At 46.2% G+C, this 18,737-nt stretch overlaps 1 protein-coding gene across 1 annotated transcript in view; it reads left to right on the top strand.

Moving 5' to 3' along the window:
• UBE2H (ubiquitin conjugating enzyme E2 H) overlaps window positions 1–17,646 on the top strand; it is a 53,846-nt gene extending 36,200 nt beyond the window's left edge. The window contains exons 4-7 of the mRNA XM_076342987.1: window positions 3,850–3,889; window positions 4,593–4,645; window positions 8,902–9,030; window positions 15,299–17,646. Of these exons, the coding sequence (XP_076199102.1) occupies window positions 3,850–3,889; window positions 4,593–4,645; window positions 8,902–9,030; window positions 15,299–15,423 (347 nt within the window). The 3' untranslated portion in view covers window positions 15,424–17,646. The remainder of the gene's footprint in view (window positions 1–3,849; window positions 3,890–4,592; window positions 4,646–8,901; window positions 9,031–15,298) is intronic.
• The last annotated feature ends 1,091 nt before the right edge of the window (window positions 17,647–18,737 follow it).

Here is an 18,737-nt window from a genome sequence, read left to right as displayed (position 1 = left end):
ATCTCCAAGTTTTGCATCCGTTCTGCCTGACTAGTAGATGAGGGCTGTACCAAGGTAGGGGACCCTTTCTAAATCACGGTCCAGCCCTATAGGCATAGTGATAGGGGAGCCATTGATGCAGAATAACCTCTTGCAGGAGCTTTCTGCCTAATGGCTCCACAGGGCAACGAGAGGTGCCTTGGGAGTCCTCAGCGTTCCCCAAGTTATCCAGGTATTTGGGCTCTGCCTCTTGGAGGAGAAGTTGCTGGCAGAGCAGCTCGCGACAGCGCGTTGGTTCTGGCAGTGCCTTCTAGCCATTTCCTGGGAGCTTTAGTCTGCAGTCGTTCAAGAGAGACGTTGACATCAACGTAAGTCTGAAATTCCTCCCTGATTCTCTGCTGCGGTTTTGCTCACCTGGAGAGCAATGTTCAGCTATCGCCCAGCCACAGGGCCCGATCCTCCGAGTGACCGATCTGACCCAACTGCGAGTCAGTGCCCTGGATGTTCAGACCCATCCACGGTTGGCGCGTGAGCGCGGTGAGAGAACTTCATTTCTTACTGGAATAGGTCCAGCTGCTGGAGCTTTATGAATGTTCCTGTGTTCGCAGCATCAAGAAAGATTGACAGCCTTTCAGTTAGCTGATTTTTAATTTAAAAATGCGCTTCTCTTCAAAGATTTTTGTCAACCCAAGGAGTGATTACTCCAGGGCTATTGCTGAAATACCAGCGTTTTTGAAGGTCAGCATCTGCATATTGGTCTCAGCGTCTTCCAGTATCGAAACAGATGTGTCTCTTTCTGTTGTGTAACTCCTTTGTGGATGTACAGGTTTTTTTCTGTTACCACCCAAAGGCTTTTTGTCCATGCAGATTTTATGCAGTCCTGCTTTACCTTCAAAAGCAAGCCTGGACCTTGGTGTCTCTGTATGGCAAGGGTGGACTGCAGCCACTCTGCTGCTCAGATTCCTCCGAAGTGTTGGCTTTGCCAGGGTTCAGTGTGAATACTGTTTTAAAATGTTAAATTAAGTGTTTACAGCCAGTCCAGCACACAGAATGGCGACTGCTCAGGCTGTGACCTCAGCTTCATGCTCCAGCCCATGGTGAGGACCCAAAATCAAGAGCCTGTCCCTTGGCTCTTTGTGGAGTGCTCACCTGTAGTTCTGTGCGGTGTATTAATTGGGGTGCGCTGTGTTCAAGGCTATGGCAGTAAACCTGCCCCAGTGTATATGCTGGCTTGGGAGTTTTTTTACTCCTGGCTTCCTCTTTGAATTTCATTTTTACATGGATGTTTATGCTTGCTTTGTCTTTTGTATTTGTAAAAATAAATACAGAGCAAGTCAGTATTATTGGAGCAACGTTAGTGCTTTATCACTGCAGGTGACTTTACATTTCAAATAAAGGAGGAGATAATAGTTTGAGCTTATTTCTGGGTCAGGAGAAGGAAAGATATGAACAGAGCTGCTCTTGGCCTGGGCAGTTTGTGTCTGTAGGAGAATGAGACTGCGGGGACCTTGAAGAGTTGCAAGAAGATGCAGCAACAACCTAGGAAGCGAGGAGTGCGGGGAGAGTGTTTGTGTCCTTTCTTGAAGAACAACTGTTTCATTTGCAAGGCTTGAGACCAAGGACAGTGTGAAAGAAGGGATTGTTCCTTGCCTGGGTGAACGCAAAGATGACAGAGAAGAATTACAGATCTCTAGCACAGGAGCTGCTTGAGCGGGCATCCTGTTCAGCAGGTCTACACACTACCGTGTTACCTGATGTCTTCCCCCATCCTCTCTTCTATTCTGTTTTATTGGAAACTTAACTTTTTTTTGCCCCCCCCCCCCCCCCCCAAGAGAGAGACAGGATTTAGAATCGGGATCGGTGCTCGCTGTAGCTCTCCAGTGCCGGCATAATGGATCTGTGACCTGATTTAAACTTGTGAGAGCTGCCATAACGTAAATATTTGATGGAACTACAGCTTCCCCTTTTTAAGTCTGCTTCAGTTTTTCAAGCTAAATCATGGCAAGTTATTCCTGAAAGACACTTGTTAGTGTGGAGTTGTTTATGCGGTTCTCAGTTCTTTTAGAGACCGTTCTGGCTTCGGGCATCGTTTCAGCCTTGCGTTGTATTTATGCAAAATCCGAGCAGTACAAGTAAACACGAAATTATATTTGTGTCATAATACATGGAAAGAAAGGGAGTTAAATCCATATGTCAGCTCTTACCCCAGATGGGAACCATGCTGTCGCTCAAATCGCAATCGCTCCTTGTTTGGGCAGAGATGGTACATCAGCACTACTGCAATGTCTCGCCTGGAGTGGCTGGATGAAGGTGGTGAAGGTAGGGAGTTTGCCGAACGGTAAACGGTGACTGCTCTAAAGAGAAAACTTCTGTGTGTTTTTAGTGCTGGAAGGAGCTTTTTAAATGGATTGAGTCAATATCCCAGACCTAAATTTCTTACCCATTTTAATAAACACGGACCTTTGTCAGAAGAAATAGTTGCTGTTGGCTAAAGTAGATTTCTGCTTATTGCGGAAAGGTGTGATTCCCACATGGGCAGTGTTTGTAGGGCTTTACAGGCTGCGGGATGGTGGTACAACAGAGGAAAGAAGGTTTTATTTTAAGTTCTGAAAAAAATCAGCGTTAATTTGTGGAAGCAGCTTAACGTCTTACAGAAACAAGGGTTGCAGCAGCCCTTCTGGGCAGAGCCCAAATGATTCGGCCAAGCCAGCAGAAGTGTATAGGAATACTTGATCCATTTGGCAATGAAATAACTGGAAAACCCAGTTTTCTATCCCTGCTCCGTGTCTGTTCTGCGCTGGGGACGTGTCCGCACCCAGGTATTTGGGTTCCTCCTATTGAAAGGAAAGGGAAGAGTTTGGAAGCTGGATCCTGCATCCACTCACAGCCATCGTCTGAAACACTTAACTTTGCTTTTGGGGTGGATGTGCTTTACTTCTACACAGGCTGTGGTGCCGAGTATCGTGTGTTATAATTCCTTTAATATCTTTGTTTTACAAACTCTATTTGTGGGAGAAGAGGGGAGTGTTTTTGAGGTGCCATCTGTCTTGAACTTGAGGTTAAAGTAGACAGCTGGAAAACATGGCTTACCTCTAGCTGCTGCTATCAGATGCAGTCTTTAAAGTGTGAGGCATCTTCTACCGTGATGTTGTAAGTCTTGAAACCACAGGATTCTTTTTAACTATTCAGTTTGCAAGTCAGAACAAAGATAGCACTATCAAATCTAGAAGTCTGAAATGTGGACGAAGCCAAGATGAGCTTTCTCATTCTAGACCTTGCATCTGAGCTGTTTTCTTTTCTAGGAGACCAGAGGTACCAGCTGATGAATTAATTGCTGTATCGATGCAAAACTTGAAGGATTAGCTCTCTGGACCGGTCTCTGCCCCTGAATGGCTTACAAATGTAGACTAATGTTGCGACTTCAAGTTCATAGAAAATCTTTGTTGGAAGACATTAAAAAAAAAAAAAATTAATCTTAAAGCAAATGTTGAGCTTAAGTTTTGTGTTTAGTGTTTATTCAAAAGATCCTTGCAGCTTTTAAAAACACTTCGTCAGATGTGGGTTGCTCGAGTGTGCTGATGGGCAGTTCTTTTCAAGATAATACTGAACCACAAAACCTTTGTGGTACAGTTGCACTGTAAGCAGAGGGTTTTGCTGAATTTCGAGGGAATGGACAAGGACCCTAGGGTCAGAATGTTGCCTGTGTATTTTAAAGGTTACATAGCTATATATGGCTAAGGCTGGGTTTTCTTTGAAACTAGTCAGATGAGTCCTTGTTCAGCAAATTCCAGACTTCTCTTGGAGGGGAAAAAAAAAAAAAAAAGAAATCTTTGGCTGTTTTCTGCTATTTACCAGTGTGTCTCTTTGCAGGATTCATGAATAAAATTTTCCATCCCAACATTGACGAAGCGTAAGTAAATCGCTAGTGTGTGGCTTTTCTAAGGAGTTTGTCTAATTGTAACTGTATTTTGGCTTCACAATAATACGCTGATGAGTTAAATAATGCTTTCATCAATCTAAGAGTCCAGAGTGGGGGCTCTGATAGAAGTAGATGTTGTCGCAGGTTAACGTCCAGGAGCGGGTCAGGCTGTGGGCAAGACTAGAGAGCTGCATGCTGCAGACTCTCTTGCAGATGCGGTCTTTGTATTGCAACATGCTTCATTTACAGAAAATTCAAGGTTGCCAGTCCCCCTCCTCATTGGCATTATGCCGGCTTTCTAGAAACAAGGAACAGCATCAGCTAAGCCACAGCTCCCTCTTTAGCTGAAGTTCACGTCCATACCAAAATTCTTCAAAACATAAGATGTTTTGCCACGCTTTTTTCAGTTAAGGTTTGTTGAGGGGAGCCACCTATGCTTTAGTCTCTCCAGCAGAGCCCCACACAGACCAACTAATTCAGTAATGGCTCCAATTTACTTATTTTTGTGCGGAGTATGAAGATTCAGGTAGTTAAGGCTGCCCCTCTATTAACCACAAGGCAGGAGTAAATCATAGCTTATCTGAAACAGTGGGGCAGAGGCAGGGCAGGGGAAGGGAGGGGGTAGATTATATTAAATCCCCAGAGTATTTTTGAGTGTGACTGTGTTTAATTCCATCCTTTCCATATGTTTCAGGTCAGGAACTGTATGTCTAGATGTAATCAATCAAACTTGGACAGCTCTCTACGGTGAGTTTGGCATTTCCCCGAAAGCTGATCACGTGAGCATCCTTATTTGGTGTGTTGACACAGCACAGCTTGCTGGATACGGATGATCTAAGGCCAACTCTTTTTGGTTTTTTTTTTTTACTGAAGTTTTAGACTCCTCACTGAGCCAAGATCACGTGAAAAATAAGATTTTCATGTGAAAATACTTTCGTAACGTGGTTTTATGCCAGAGATGTGAAAATATTCCATAAACCTCACAAAGGATCGCTGAATCCATTGCTTGGCAGTGTCTGGCAACTGCATGACAGCACCTAGCCATGATTCAGCATTGAAAGAGAGGGGTGACTGTATCTAAAGTGAAACCTAGTTCCAGCTACCCCATCCACGTTTTGTACGTGCATTCGAGCTGGTATTCTTTGTGCACAGGGCTATGATCCCACTTCTACAGAAGATGGCACCAGAAACCGTTCCTGTTTGTCATGGCAGCATCATTTCATTGCAGGCTGGGAGGTGGTAGTACAACTAATGACTGCACTGCTTGCTGCAGAATGTTTTGGGTTTCCCATTAGGTCCTGTCTGGCTATAACTCTCCTTTTTAGAGATACAGAAAGCTTAGCTGGTAGTTGAAGACCTGTTAAAATAGCATTTAGGGAAAGCTGAGATTGTTAAAAGGAATACGGTTGAGTATCTGGTCTAGGTTGGCTGCATTTTAAAAACGTGAACTTCTTCAGATGTTGCAATTATGCTTTGTGGAAGACTATTCAGGGGAATGTGCACATCAAATCCTTCACGTTCTTCCATGAAAAACTGATTTTACCTATGTAAGCTGAAGCTTTGAAGCAGTTGCTAGAGAGACAAGCTACTTCACCTTCCTCGCAAGCACAATTTGTAAGAAAATATCAGACTTGGTGAATCCTGGGTGGGAAATTGCTATAGCAACTTGTTGAACTTTTACTCCTCATCAGAATGCCTGAAGTCTTCACATAGTAGCTGCGTGGCATGCACTTCACATGGTTTTGTTGTGAGAGATCAGCTTAGCTGTGACCCAGGTGGTGTTGGTAATGGAGGAGGGGGATGCTCTTCTGTCCTGGGAGGATCTGATGCGAGATGGAGGAATTAAAGCGGTGTTAGCAAACCAAGCCCTCTGCTGGGGATGAACCTGCATGGTTCAGTCTGCAGCAGAATCCGGCACAGTGCAGCATGTGCTGCTGTTCCAACCCTTAAAATGCCACCTGCAGATCGTGGGGATGGCTGGACAAAAGAAAATCGCTCCAGTGTAACTGTGGTGCTGTTTTTTGTGCTCTGGCAATCTGGGTTTTGCTTTGGAAGCCATGCGTGGATAGCCTCCCTGTTCTGCAGCACGCTCTCGCAGACGGCCACAGTGGGGTTTCTGCACTATTTCCAAACAACTTCATAGGAGGGCTTTCTGTGAGAGGTTTCCTAATGAGTACTGCTGTATTTTTGTCATCGTTATTCCTCGCAAAGGTAGAAAAAAACAACTTTGGTGTTTGCTGTGCTTACGATGTATTAATATCAGCAAGCGTGCAAAAATCTTCTCCGTTTTTCCTTGTGATGTCAGTGATAGGTGTAAGGCAACTTGAAGGTGTCAGTTGCGTATTCTGTACAGAGCACTTTCCACAGTAACCGATGAAACGTGGCATTAGAAAGCGCATCGCTTGACAGTCATTGCAGACTTCCCTTGCCTTGCTGCAGGATGCCTTGAAGCTGCAGGGAGGACGCTGGGGTGACTGCATTCGCTCTGCCCCTTCGCTGGGAAGTCAGCCACACTAGAGTGCCTACATCACCTCTTCACTTCCAGGGCTTTGCCTCCTTGTCTGAAGTCAGGAGGTGGCCCGTTTCTGAACGTGGAATGGAAAGGGGGAAATAATACTCCCCGGTGCCTCTCGGCACAGCTGCGTTGTTTGGAGTGTCACCCCTTTAAACCAGAGCGCTCCTGCGCTGGCAGAGGAAATGGGTCAGATAATTCAAGAAGCAACTAAGGTGGAAGAGACCCAGAATAGCTACCAATAAATTCATGAGAACCCGTGGCTAAATTCCCTCTCCTTCCCTAATGAAGTATCAAGTCCTTAGCACTATGGTTAGGCTTCCCACACATGTTCAACTAGTTAAACCAATGCCGCTTTTGGGGATTTGAAAGAAGGGGGAAATGACTGAGGTCTCTTAAAGCAAAAAAGAAAAATCCCTGCAGTGTCCCATGAGCCATGGTGGCCTTCCACGGCCCTGCTTGCTCAGTCTATGTGGGAGTTCAGTTGTCTAACAGCCACAAAGAAATACTTGATCTAAGCCTGTTCCATGGAGAGACTTGACCCAACTTCTTGCTGATAGTGTTTGAACCCAGTCCCTAGGAGGGTTAATTGGTTTACCAAGGACAAGCCACTACCATGGCAGAAAGTATTCTTATAGAGCATTCTCACTGTTTTTTGTGGTCCCTTTTTGGATTAGGATCCGTCTTCCAGTTGCTGTTGTGCTTATCCTAGAAGCAGCTGGTGGCCCCTGACTTCTCAGCGTGCCAGCCATGGCAAACTTGGTCAAGGTACCATGTGCGCTCCAAAGGGCTTTGTCACTGTCCTCTGCCAGTATTGGAAGGGGCAACAGGTTCTATAGTGGAAAGAAATTTCAGGGTAAAACCACATAATTTCTTAGTGGTGTCCCTGTATAGCAGAGACCAGCCGATGGCTATCCATAGCAATCGATATCATTACTTTTTGCAGTTGGGTGATGCAGTATCAGCTATAATGAACCCTATGCTCCTGAGTATGTAAAGCCATGGCCTTTCCTCTTGCTCAGCAGGGTTTATGCTGAATGGGTGACTGAAGTAGGCATAGCGCAGTGTCTGTACGTCCCAGACGTGTTGATGCGGGAGGGAAGAACTGACAAAACCTCGAGTCTCCTTTGATCCTCTTGAGCAAGATCTGAAAGCACGTTCTGAAAGCATGCCCGTTGGTAGATTTGCAGAGGTGGTAACGTTGGGCAGTGGTGATGATCTGCCTGGACCTACTGTGCAGCTCTTCCGAGGCTGTATCATTGCTGGCGATGGGAGTTAGAGCCTGGTTTTCTGTGGCTGCAGCCCAGAGCCAGAGTAACCGTTTGCACAGGGAGAGCACTTGGAGATCTCTCCCCCTACCTGCCCACCCATTTTGATGAATCTTTTAGAAAGTTAAGGGCTCTGAGGTCCCTGCCTTCCGTCAGATCTGGTTGAATTTAGCAGCTCCGTGAGGCTCGGCGATGGCTGGGCTCAGGAGTAGTCACACAGCCTTGTTCCTGTAAGAGGCAGGTTGAGATGGTTAACTGCTCACGTGGTGGATCTTAGGGAGCGTTGGGCTTCCCTTCTGACAGCTCACATCTTTTGTATTCACAAACAAAACCCAACAGAAACCCCCACATGACGAATGCTGGTCTACCTGTATCACCAGCTCTCCAGTGGCTAAAGTGAAACCTGGCGCACAGCCCTGCACTGGGGGTTTAATCTCTCCTCTGTGTGGGTGCGCGTGGTCCTTCTGAAGCCCCCAAGGAGAAATGATGACGCAGGGCTTGTTTCTAAACACCCCCACAGCTGAAATGCGGTACTTGTCGTCTTAGGGATGTGGGAAGAGGGTTTCGTGTATCCACAATTACTCATCGGCACCAGAAGTATGTTTCCTGTTGTGGATTATTTAGTGACAGATGCCAACTGGCACCAAGGTGTTAATGTGATCTCTTCACATTCTGCGAATTGTTTTGAGCTGGAAGAAGGACTTGTTGGTTGCTCTTTCTATTAACACAATCATCTAAAGCACTTTGGAAGATGCTTTATACTTGAGATACGTTAATTTAGTCATGGAGCATAAGACATTTAAAGACGGTAATAGAAGGAGGCAGAAGTAGGAGAAGAATTCAGTGAGGGCTGAAGCACAGCGCTTTGGTTTTCCTTTTTCCTTTGTTTTAAGCCAGGGCTGAGCCTCAATGGGAAACAAGACAATTGTGTCCTTCCACTTTGCTTAACCCACAGATACCTGCATCTACGCTGTTGGTATGTCGAGTAGTTTGTGCAGTTAGCTGAGGAGCTGCAGCATACCTCCAGCAGCAGCAGAAGCTCTCTCATCAGCCCCGTATGTGCTTTCCCCGATGCAGTTTCCCTTAATTTAACTTGCGTCCAGATTTTCAGTGCGTTTGCCCTTGAAGCTCTGTGCTGCTGTTCCAGTGCTGGTGCTTGCGGGAGGATTAATCAGACTGACTGTGGGTCTGTGGACATGAACAACTGTGTCTTTCACTTGCAGATCTCACCAATATATTTGAATCGTTCCTGCCCCAGCTGCTGGCCTATCCTAACCCTATAGATCCTCTAAATGGTGACGCTGCAGCCATGTACCTCCACCGACCAGAAGAGTACAAACAGAAAATTAAAGGTAAGGGTGTAAATAACATATTGCGGAATGAGCGGCGTTACTGTGATTCCACCCTGGGGGAATGAGGACTGTCTTTTGCTGCACGTTTGTGTGTCAGTGCCCATTCCTTCCCATTACAGGGTCCCCATCCATTTTAAATGGGGGTAGTCTGAAGTAAGGGGTGGATGAACTGCTGCTGCTTGAAGACCAGAGCTGGTGGAATGCAGTAGGTGGGGCAGGGCTTTTAAGTCATTAGCAGACCCTAACCAGGGAAGACTGTAAGCAAACTGGGTTAGGATTCAGCACGATTTTGAGAGATCGGAGAAATGATTCGGAAGAAAAGGCTGTGCGACCAAAGAAGGGTCAAGGAAAAGTGCTAAACTGAAACGAGAGTATCCAGTTGCACAATTACTGGATAGAAAGTGGCTTGTTAGCAGTTCTGTGGAAAGTGATCTGAGAGCAGCAATCAAGGAATTGGTGATGCTGTTGCAGAAAGCACTTTTGTACCGTGACAGAGCAGGAATTTTTGGTAAATGCCAAGTAATCCTTCCTTGCTACTTCCTAGTTCAGCCAAGGCTTACTACTGCTGTGCCCGATTCAGGGACAGCCATTTAAGAAAGCTGCAGACCAATTATTAAAGTCTGGCAGGGTGTGACAAGGGCAGATGGTCTTAAGAGGAGAGGGGGAAAGAATTGGAGGAGTTTAATCTAGAGGACTGAATGGGGTTCATGTCAATGGTGCCTTCAAAGAGGAAGGGAATGATTTATCCTGTGATCAGTGTGAGCAGGACGTGGTCACGGGCGTGTAACTCGGCTGGGGGAGCCCAGGCTAAACATTAACAGTGATTGGCGAGGGTAGGTGAGCACTGGCAGAGCCGGTGAGGGTGCTGGTGTGTCTGCTCTTGGAAAGGTTGGAAGGACATGTTAGACAAGGCTGAGGAATAGTCAGTACCTCCTTGGGATCAGGGAAGGCTCCCAGTAAGGAGACTCAAATACTTTGGATAAGACTGGTGATAGAAGGACTGTCCTAGCAAGCCGGTATGTGAGATGCAAACTGAATTAGTTTCGCAAACATAAATAAAGCACGATTCTTATTTTTTACCTTAAATTTGTGCTCTGCCTTCCCTAGAATCAGCTGCATGCAGACAGGAGCAGGGCACCATTTCCTGATGTGACAAGCCTATGGCAAAGCCATGGACTTATCTCTCCCTTGATCCAGTGAACACAGTCAGCATTTAATCCAGTGGTGGGAAATTTACAGCCTTTGGCCCAGATTTGGTCTTCAACTAAGTTTTTAAGAGACCATGACCGCCTGATTTTTTTTTTCTTTTTTTCTTTTTTGGTTACTGAATAACCATAAGACTTGTTTGTCCATGGGAGCCCTGCCAGAAAGGTTTGCAGGGCCTGTTCAGCAAGGAGAGCCTCCATGAGCGGCACGATCTAATCGCCTTCCCGGTGTGAGGTGGTGTAGCAGCTTTCCTAACGGAGCATTGTGAAAGCTCGCTCTTGTTTGGAAAGTGCAGATATCCCAGAAAGACATGGGATTTGGTGGTGGAGTCCTTCCATCAGCTCTGCCACATCGCTCCGGAGTGGTTAAATCTCGAGTCACTTTGTTCTGATGTGAAATGACTCTTCATCAGCTGCAATTTTTGTTTGAGGGTGGAACTACAAATGAGGCCAAGCAAAGCTGTGATTTAAATAGCGAGTTATTCAGCCCACTTTGCTTGGCTCCTCTGACAGCTGCATGACAGGATCGTAAGAACTACCCTGCAGACCTGGCCTGCTCAGTATCCTGAAGTCCACTGCCTTTTTTTCATATGACGAAGCTTCCAGGCAAAATGGTTTGTCAGATAAAATCTCCAGGGCCAACATGAGGGACAGTTTGGCTGCCCTCTATGCTTTAATAAAACAGGAATAAAAAAAGATACAACCTTGAAAAAAGCAAATAAACTGATGCTAGCCAACAGCAGGTGCTTCAAGAAAGACCTGAGGACGTCCCTCAGGGAAGCTAAATGGGATAGTCTGCTCCCTTGTTTCCACCCTGACAGCCAGGTACAGGCCATGAAGGTGATCTGGAAGGAGTTTTAACTGCTTGCAACATGTCTCATGTTCCATGTACCCAAGAGTCCTGCTTCTGCTGTCTCTTCCCAGGCTTGCGTGACAAGTATAAGATAGAGCTAAACACTGTCATTCCTCATATTTGTAGGGTTTTTAAAAATAGCCTTGTGCATTTTAAAATTGATGCAATGGATTGCAGCAGCTTCTCTGCTCTGGGAAACTCAGTAGTGCAAATACATAATTTATTGCTGCTTTTCTTCATTTTTTAGTTATGAGCGCATAGAACAGTTGTTTGACATAGTGGTAGTGAAGAGATGGGCGTAGGCTTAGAGATGTGGCCCAAGATTTGTAGTTCCTGTGATTCTTGGTATGAGACCCAAACAAGTAAGGATTTATCGTGAAACTTGTAAATGCCCATTAATATTACCAATATACAGCTGGAGACTGTGATTCTTAGCATTAGAGCCTTCAGGTAGATGAAGTAGTTCGTGGACGCAGAGCCAAGTGCTCCTTTAAGATCTCCCTGACAGTCCTCGGTGAGATGGCTTGCCTGATCACTGGCAGAGCACTGGAGGGTGGGCTTCAGATACCCAAAAATGGCTCAACGTTTGCTTGCGTTGAGCTGTTGGGAATTGGTACTTAACTCCCGTGTGTGCTGCTCTTCTTTCTCTTTGGTAGATCTAATAGGAAAACTTCTTTTGGGAGGGTGGCGGTGGCGAGTAACAGCAGCTGAAGGGTGCTGAGGGGCAGGCTGAGTGTTTGCTGGGAGCAGAGGACATCTCTGGGAGCAGTTCTCCCATCCCACCTGTCGTCTCTGAAGTTCCATTAGAGTCCTTTGAAACACCGGTATGGCTCACAGGCACGTACCAGCCATGGGGCACAACCACAGCTTGTTCTTGTTGCTCCAGGGTTTCAAAACAGATGAATCAAAGCGGTGTTTCCCCGGTAGGAATGGGTGCATCAAGGCTTTCCCTTCTTGACGTGAACAGGCTTCTGTGGAAGACAGTTTGTCAGTATTATTTAGATGTTGCCGTTTTCTTTCCTTATTAGACTGAAGATCCAAGTTCAATACAACATTCAGCACAGAAGCTCCCTGGAAGTTTGACCCTTCCCAGATTAAACCTTCAGAAAAACCCAGCCCAGGGGCTTGGTAGCTTTCCTGGGTAGAAGATGGCATTTTAAGTTTGAAGTGCTTCAAGTTGTGTTTTAGCTTAGGCTCAAGCAGGCCTTTTCCAACAGTAAGGAACAGTGGCTTCCATGTCTGAATCTCCAGTGGCCCAGAGAGCACTTGAAGTAGGCAGTGAAGAAGCGCTGCCGGCCTCCTGTCCTGCCATGGTCACCGGTTTGTGGCTTCTGTGTTTGGGGACTCCCGAGGCAGCTACAGCGTTTGTTTAGGTGGGTTTGGGGTAAGCGTAGAGGGAATGTATTTCTGAGGTACCCAGTAAGGGGTTGCCTTTGTCATCCAAGGACATCCAAAGTCTTACAGCAAAGGAACTTGGGGTTCCCTTTGCTGGATTGTGCAAGGAGTAACAGCTTATCTGGGTAAACACCCCTTTTCCAGAGGGAGATTAATTCTTGGAAAGCTATGGGAAGGGAGTAGCCGCTACAAAGATATGTCATGTTGATGTCCCATCTCCTTAGCTCTGCTTGTCATCTACTGCCAACCCACCTTCCCATGTGAATTCTCTGAAGACACGCTGCTATTTTGGGTCCCTCCTCCAGTTAGTCCCTCTCATTTTTAAACCATTAGGTCTGTCGCACCAATTCTTCTCGCTTTGCAGCGTCCGTCTCTTTTGGCAGATGGTCCCTGCTCCAGACTCTGCAACTCCTGTTCTCCGGTACAAGCAGGAGACATGATCAGGCAGGGCCTAGGCTTCATGGTGACACGGGCAAGCACCTTCCAAGAAGGGGGTTCTCGGTGGCCAGGACCTGGGGGTGGAGCACAAGGGTGCTTTTCTGTTGGTACTACCTGGACTTCAGCAGCCTGAGGGCAATCCAAGACCTTGAGCGCTCCGTGCTTCCCGGTGTTTACATAGCTGCCTTCAGTACTTTATCGGTTCTTAACAAGTTCTTGTAAAACAGATTTGAACAGCTGCTTCTGTAGTCCGAGGGAGCAGGTTAATAATATATATTAAACAGTCGGACTGAAGCTGCGTGCGTCATTAGGTGGAGAAGCTGAAGCTCACTGGGCTCAGAAGCACCTTCCAGCCAGCTCTCACAGCTTTTCCAGGCTGGAGCAGGTCTGCCAAGGCCACCAGCTGACCCATTCTGGGAACTCCTCCATGAAGTGTTGGCTTCGGGTTGCTCTGTCCTTACTATACTCCTGAGCCCGGAGTAACACGTTTAGGCTCAGTGTCCCTACATCAGCTCCAGAAATGCAGAAAAAAAACGTGGTGATGATGATGATGCAGATCTCTTGCAGAGTATTGTCCCTTCCACTAGGCTGAAGGGTGGAAGCGCGGAGGGAAAGAGGGACAGCTTTAGGAACAGACAGGCTCTGCAAAGCACAGTCTTTAAAACCTGTGTTGTAGCACTTGGTTATCTGGCATTAGATGCATCCTCCCGCAGCTTTGTCAGTGCATCCACCTGCTGATACGGTATGGAATAAAAAGCAGTGATCTGTGCTCCTGGAGGAGAGATGCTCCTTGTGGACCTCGTTCCCTGGGAGGAATTAAAGAACATACAGGTGGGACGGCTGCTGGGCTGGGACTGGGATGTGACATTCACATTTCCGCGCAGGGGCTCATCTTTGGGGACCAAGAGCTGGTGGTATTCCCTCTTTCTTCAGTTTTTTTAATACTGTTGTTTGGAGGAGGCTTTGTTGTATTTTAGTACCTTCGTATCTGGAAAGATAATGAGTTTGCAACCGTAATTCCCCAATGGCAGCATGAGCACAACACCCCTCTCCTTCCCAAAGTGCGTGACCTGCAGCGTGGAGGATCTGCTGTTGGCATACTGAGGTTATATCACTTCTTCATACTATGAAGCTGCTCTCTGTGTGAGGTGGAAAAGAGGAGATAAATAAGAGGAAGACTTGAAGTTGAGGCCGAGCAACCCCTTCTTTAGCCCAGTTTTGTGCCCAGTTTCCACCCTTGCTCCGTTCTGCACACCTGCATGCGTGTAAGGAATAGACTTTCTCTGCTCAAGGTAGCCTGCCTGCTGGGGACACCGGCCCCTCTTCGGATCTCAGAGGGGACACTGCGGGAGCCTCCTGCAGCCACGAAGGAAGGAAAGGGGTTGCCAGACTCGGTCTGACTGATCCGATCCAGTTCGTGTCGCCTTTTGCTCTGTCCCTCTGCGAGGAGGTGACTGTGGAAGCCACACGGTTGGCAGCGGTTACTTTATCTGCCTGCAGGAATCCCAGTAAACCAGTTTTCCCGCTTGCCGTACAGCTTCCTGCTTGCTCCTGGCTGAGGTTCAAGGTGTTGATCTGGGTGCCTAGAGCCAGTGTGGTTTGGACCCCGCTGTGAGACACGGTTTCCATCGGTGACCTGCAGCGCGGTGGCCCTCCGCCCCGCGGAGGCCTCCCCGTGGGTCCTTCTCAGCTAATCCTGCGGCTGCTGTCTGACGTGAAGCAGGTTGCAAGAGCTGTGCTTTGAAAACAGAGCCTGGGGCAGACCCGTTTATTTCAAGGCTGGGGAAGGGAGCTTTTGCTTTTTATTTTAAAAAAAAAAAAGTGCAGCTATTCCTGCAGTAGTCTTCTGCTCTGCTTTCTCTGTCCGTCCGTCCTTAAACTCTGCTTATGCAGAGTTTAGTCTGGAAGTGTAGTCTTGCTCTCAGCTTGGCTTCAGTGATGGTTGTTCTGTGCTATTGGTTTAAACTCTCGGATCTTCATTTCTTAAAGTCAGGCTATATAGTGACAACTTGATGGCTTTTTAGGTTTGTTCTCTAGGTCACCATGGTAGCTCCTATTTTGGCAGTAAATTGAATGCTATCCTGTTAAGTGAGATACACCATACCGGGGAGGACGTAGGTTGTTTCCAGCTACGAGTGTGCGTGATGCTGACGTGGGAGCCTTGTGATCGTACTTGTTTTCAAGGGTCTTGCACATCTCTAAGGTCTCCATCAGCTGTTTTCACGCGTTGTTGGACAGTGCTGCCTTTGATCTGAGAAACATGGTAACCTATATGACTTTTCAAACGTGATGTGACCCAACCAGCCGTTAGTCGTCGTCACCCATCCTCTGTTGAATATATGCTGCTTATATGTCTTTTCTTTTCTGTCACATACAGAATACATTCAGAAATATGCAACAGAAGAAGCACTAAAAGAACAGGAAGAAGGCACCGGGGACAGCTCATCTGAGAGCTCCATGTCCGACTTCTCGGAAGATGAGGCTCAGGATATGGAGTTGTAGTAGAAGAGGCAACCTGCTTTTCAGAGAGACTCTAATTTCCTAACCATGAGAAGCAGACTATAATATTCATATTTAAACAAAGCAATTTTTTTTATTACTAAACAGGTTTTTATGAATAATAGCATTGATATATATATATCACCCTTTAGATCTTGATTTTCTTGGTCATTTCTCGAACCCGAGGTGCATAGCATATTCCCACATTCCATTTTGGTAGCAATATGCAGCCCGAATGCATGCATTCAAATTCCATTTGGCCAAGTGAACTTGTGTGCTACTGAACTGTCAGCTAAAACAGCTGCCCTGGTAGGTAGGGAGTTAGCAAAAAGATGTTTGCTTTCTTATCGATGTTTCCAAAGACACCACCTTGGATGCTAACGTGGAACAGCGTTTTCTCAAAGTATAAAATCTGGGGGATGATATACTAACCGTGTAGATCAGACAGTGGAATAAAAGGTGCTCCTTCAGGTCAACCTTGCTGATCGTATTTTATGTGGAGTCACATTTAAAAAAAAAAATAATAAAAAAAAATAAAAACAAACAATACAAATGCATGGAGCTATTCAGAGCATTGAAGCTTAAAAATTTTGACTTGGATTTTAAGTCCGTTTTTATATGTGGACTCCTGCCTGCCCTTCTGAACTGTAGGGACTGACAACCACTGGTATATTTGCTTTTGGGACTTTTGAAAGCCTTCATCTGGATGTTGTTCACTTTCTTGGTCTGGATTACGAGCTGTTCCCTTTTCGGAAGGAAAAAAAAAAAAAACCCCACAAATCACAAACGATGCTCTCTGAACAGTGCTTTGATTTAGCTGGAGCACATGTGAAGTCAAACTCTTTGTCATAGTTTTGAAACTGCTGCCCTTTAACGGCTTCAAGTTTGCTTTTTTTTTTTTTCCCCTCTTGCTTGAAGTATGGTTAAACACCTCGCAAACACTCTCCATCTCCTAAGAGGGTCCTCTGACCAGATGGATTAGCCTTGCTGAGAGCTTCAGATCCACGAAGATTGGCCCATTGGCTGTAGTCCACGAATCCATCGGCACTGATTTTATTCTCTTCCCCCCCCCCCCCCCACCTTCTTCACCAGCTTGGTTAGCCATCTGCTTGTGTGTGTACAACAGGATTAAAATTTCTTAAAAGTTAACAAAGAATATGATCTAGAAAAATTTGAGATGAATAAAAAAAAGCCTAAAAGCACCAATTGAGGAAGCAAGTGAATCTGCTCTGTTCTGTTTTGTTTTTTTCCAGGATGCTTCTGAATTGAAATGTTTGATTTCTCCTGGTGTCTTTCAGCAAGCTGAGATTTTTGTTCGTTGTTTTGATGCTACAAAATCTAATATAGTAAATGTCTACCTGGGATGCCGGTATACTTGAATTTGGATAATTGTGCATTGGAGATTCAAACTAAGATGGATTTTTAATGCTGGAATGTTACCTGCTGTATTCTTTTGGGTTTTTGGAGGGCTTTGGACAAGACGTTTGAATTTGTGGTGCAACCTACAGGACAGTGCATGGAAAAAAAATCAACCCACCCTGAGCAACTCTCAGGCAGAGTTTTGAATGTCAGACTGGTACATTTGTCATTTTCCCAGAATTGTTGGGGTTTGGTTTTGTTTTGTTTTGTTTTTTCTTTAGAAATGCCACCAAGTTTTGAGTCGTTGGGGTTGGAAGGTTACAATCCTATTTCTAATTCATAAAGCACAATCAGTTTTATTTTTTTTTCCGTTTGGGGGGGGGGGGGGGGGAACCCAAACCTCTTAAAGTACCACTTTGCTTTAGCATGATTTTCCTTAATAAAAATATACAAAGAATTTCCTTTATGTTAATTACGGGCATGAAGCAAAGGTTTTTCCTCTCCTTTTTCCCTTTTTATTTTAAAGCAGTAATGTTAGGGCTGTGGCTAGTGACTGTGCTGAAGTTCTCTATCTAGCATTTGTGGCTTGTCGGAAGGGTAATATTAACTATTTAACATGTAATGGTGTACTTAACTCTTATCTAGCACGCTGTTTTTTCTCATTACTTTGGGGAGGGAGGGGCCACGTTTTGCTGGCACTGTTTAACTTGCTTACCTGCTGACCTAGCAGTTTGCTTGTGCTATAACCTTTACTGTAGGTGCTACTTAGGAGTAGAGTAAGTGCTGGGTGGTGATATCAGTTTAAAAGATTAAAAAAAACAAAAAAAAACAAAAAAAAAATCACAATAAAAATTTGTATTTTTTCAATATTGTATAAAAATAGTGTTCTAATTACCTCATCCCCCTTCCTTTGCAGGTTTTTCTTCCCTGTCACTCCATCCCCTAACATGGATTCAGTGCACCAAACCGCTCGCACGTTCCCCCCCCCTCCTTTTGTGAAATGTGTGTTCTGCTACGCAGGGATTCCCCCCCCCCCCCCCCAAAAAAAAATACCGGTGAAGCCCGCAGTTTGTCGGGGCCGGCTCCTGACCCGGGCGCGAGGACGCAGCAGGGGCTCGTGGAGCTTGTCCAAGCTGTATGGGCTGGCGGCTCGACGGGTCTAGAGCCACGAAAATACGTGTCCCCAGCTCTTCCCGACGCTCCCGAGCGCTGTGGCAAAAACTCGCCGCCCCGGCACAGAGGGTTGGCCTGTGCCCGACGGTGGACGAAAACCCGGCTGCCAAAATGCTGCTTGTAAAAAAAACGTCTGTCCTGGATGTGAGATGCTTCTAGGGGATGAGGTGGACTGGGGTCCGCTCTGCTGGTCGGGAACACCTGCTCCTGGCCGCCTTGCACCCCTCTGCTTCTTCCCCTCCATCATTTTTCACCTCTTGGGTTTTTGGTTGTGGTTTTTTTTTTTTTTTCTAAATCTCCCTCCTTCTCCCAAAAGAAACTTCCTCCCCCCCAAACAGTTTGTAAATAAAACTACACCTACGTAGTCTGGAAGAAAAAGTGGAACCATATTGAAGCAAGATAGCTTTTTTTTTTTTTTTTTTTTGTCATCTTGAGGGTTGGTTTTTTTTTTTCTTCTTCAGAAAACGCTGTCATTGTCACCTTGTGCTCTGTCGGGGTGATGGGAATTTCTCAGCCAGCCCGTGATGGACCCCGGGTTGAATTCCCCACTACCAAAACTTGCCACAGCCCCTTGGCGCTGTTTTGGAAACAACCTTTGGCTTCTATTCCTGTAACCTCTCCTTTTGCCGTCGAGGTTTTTGCGTGACGTGAAAAGCTGAGTTGCCGTGTCCCTCGGTGGTGGCACCTGGTGCCTCGGGGCCTGCCGGTGACCCTCCGTGCCGAGTTTTTCCCGACCCACGGGTCAGTTTGGCGGATGCAGAAGGATGCTGGCACGGGGACAGGCT

Source organism: Aptenodytes patagonicus, chromosome 1 (assembly GCF_965638725.1).
Source record: "Aptenodytes patagonicus chromosome 1, bAptPat1.pri.cur, whole genome shotgun sequence".
NCBI lineage: Eukaryota > Metazoa > Chordata > Aves > Sphenisciformes > Spheniscidae > Aptenodytes > Aptenodytes patagonicus.
The sequence above is the reverse complement of the archived record's forward strand: the minus strand, read 5'-3'. Positions and strand labels throughout refer to the sequence as shown.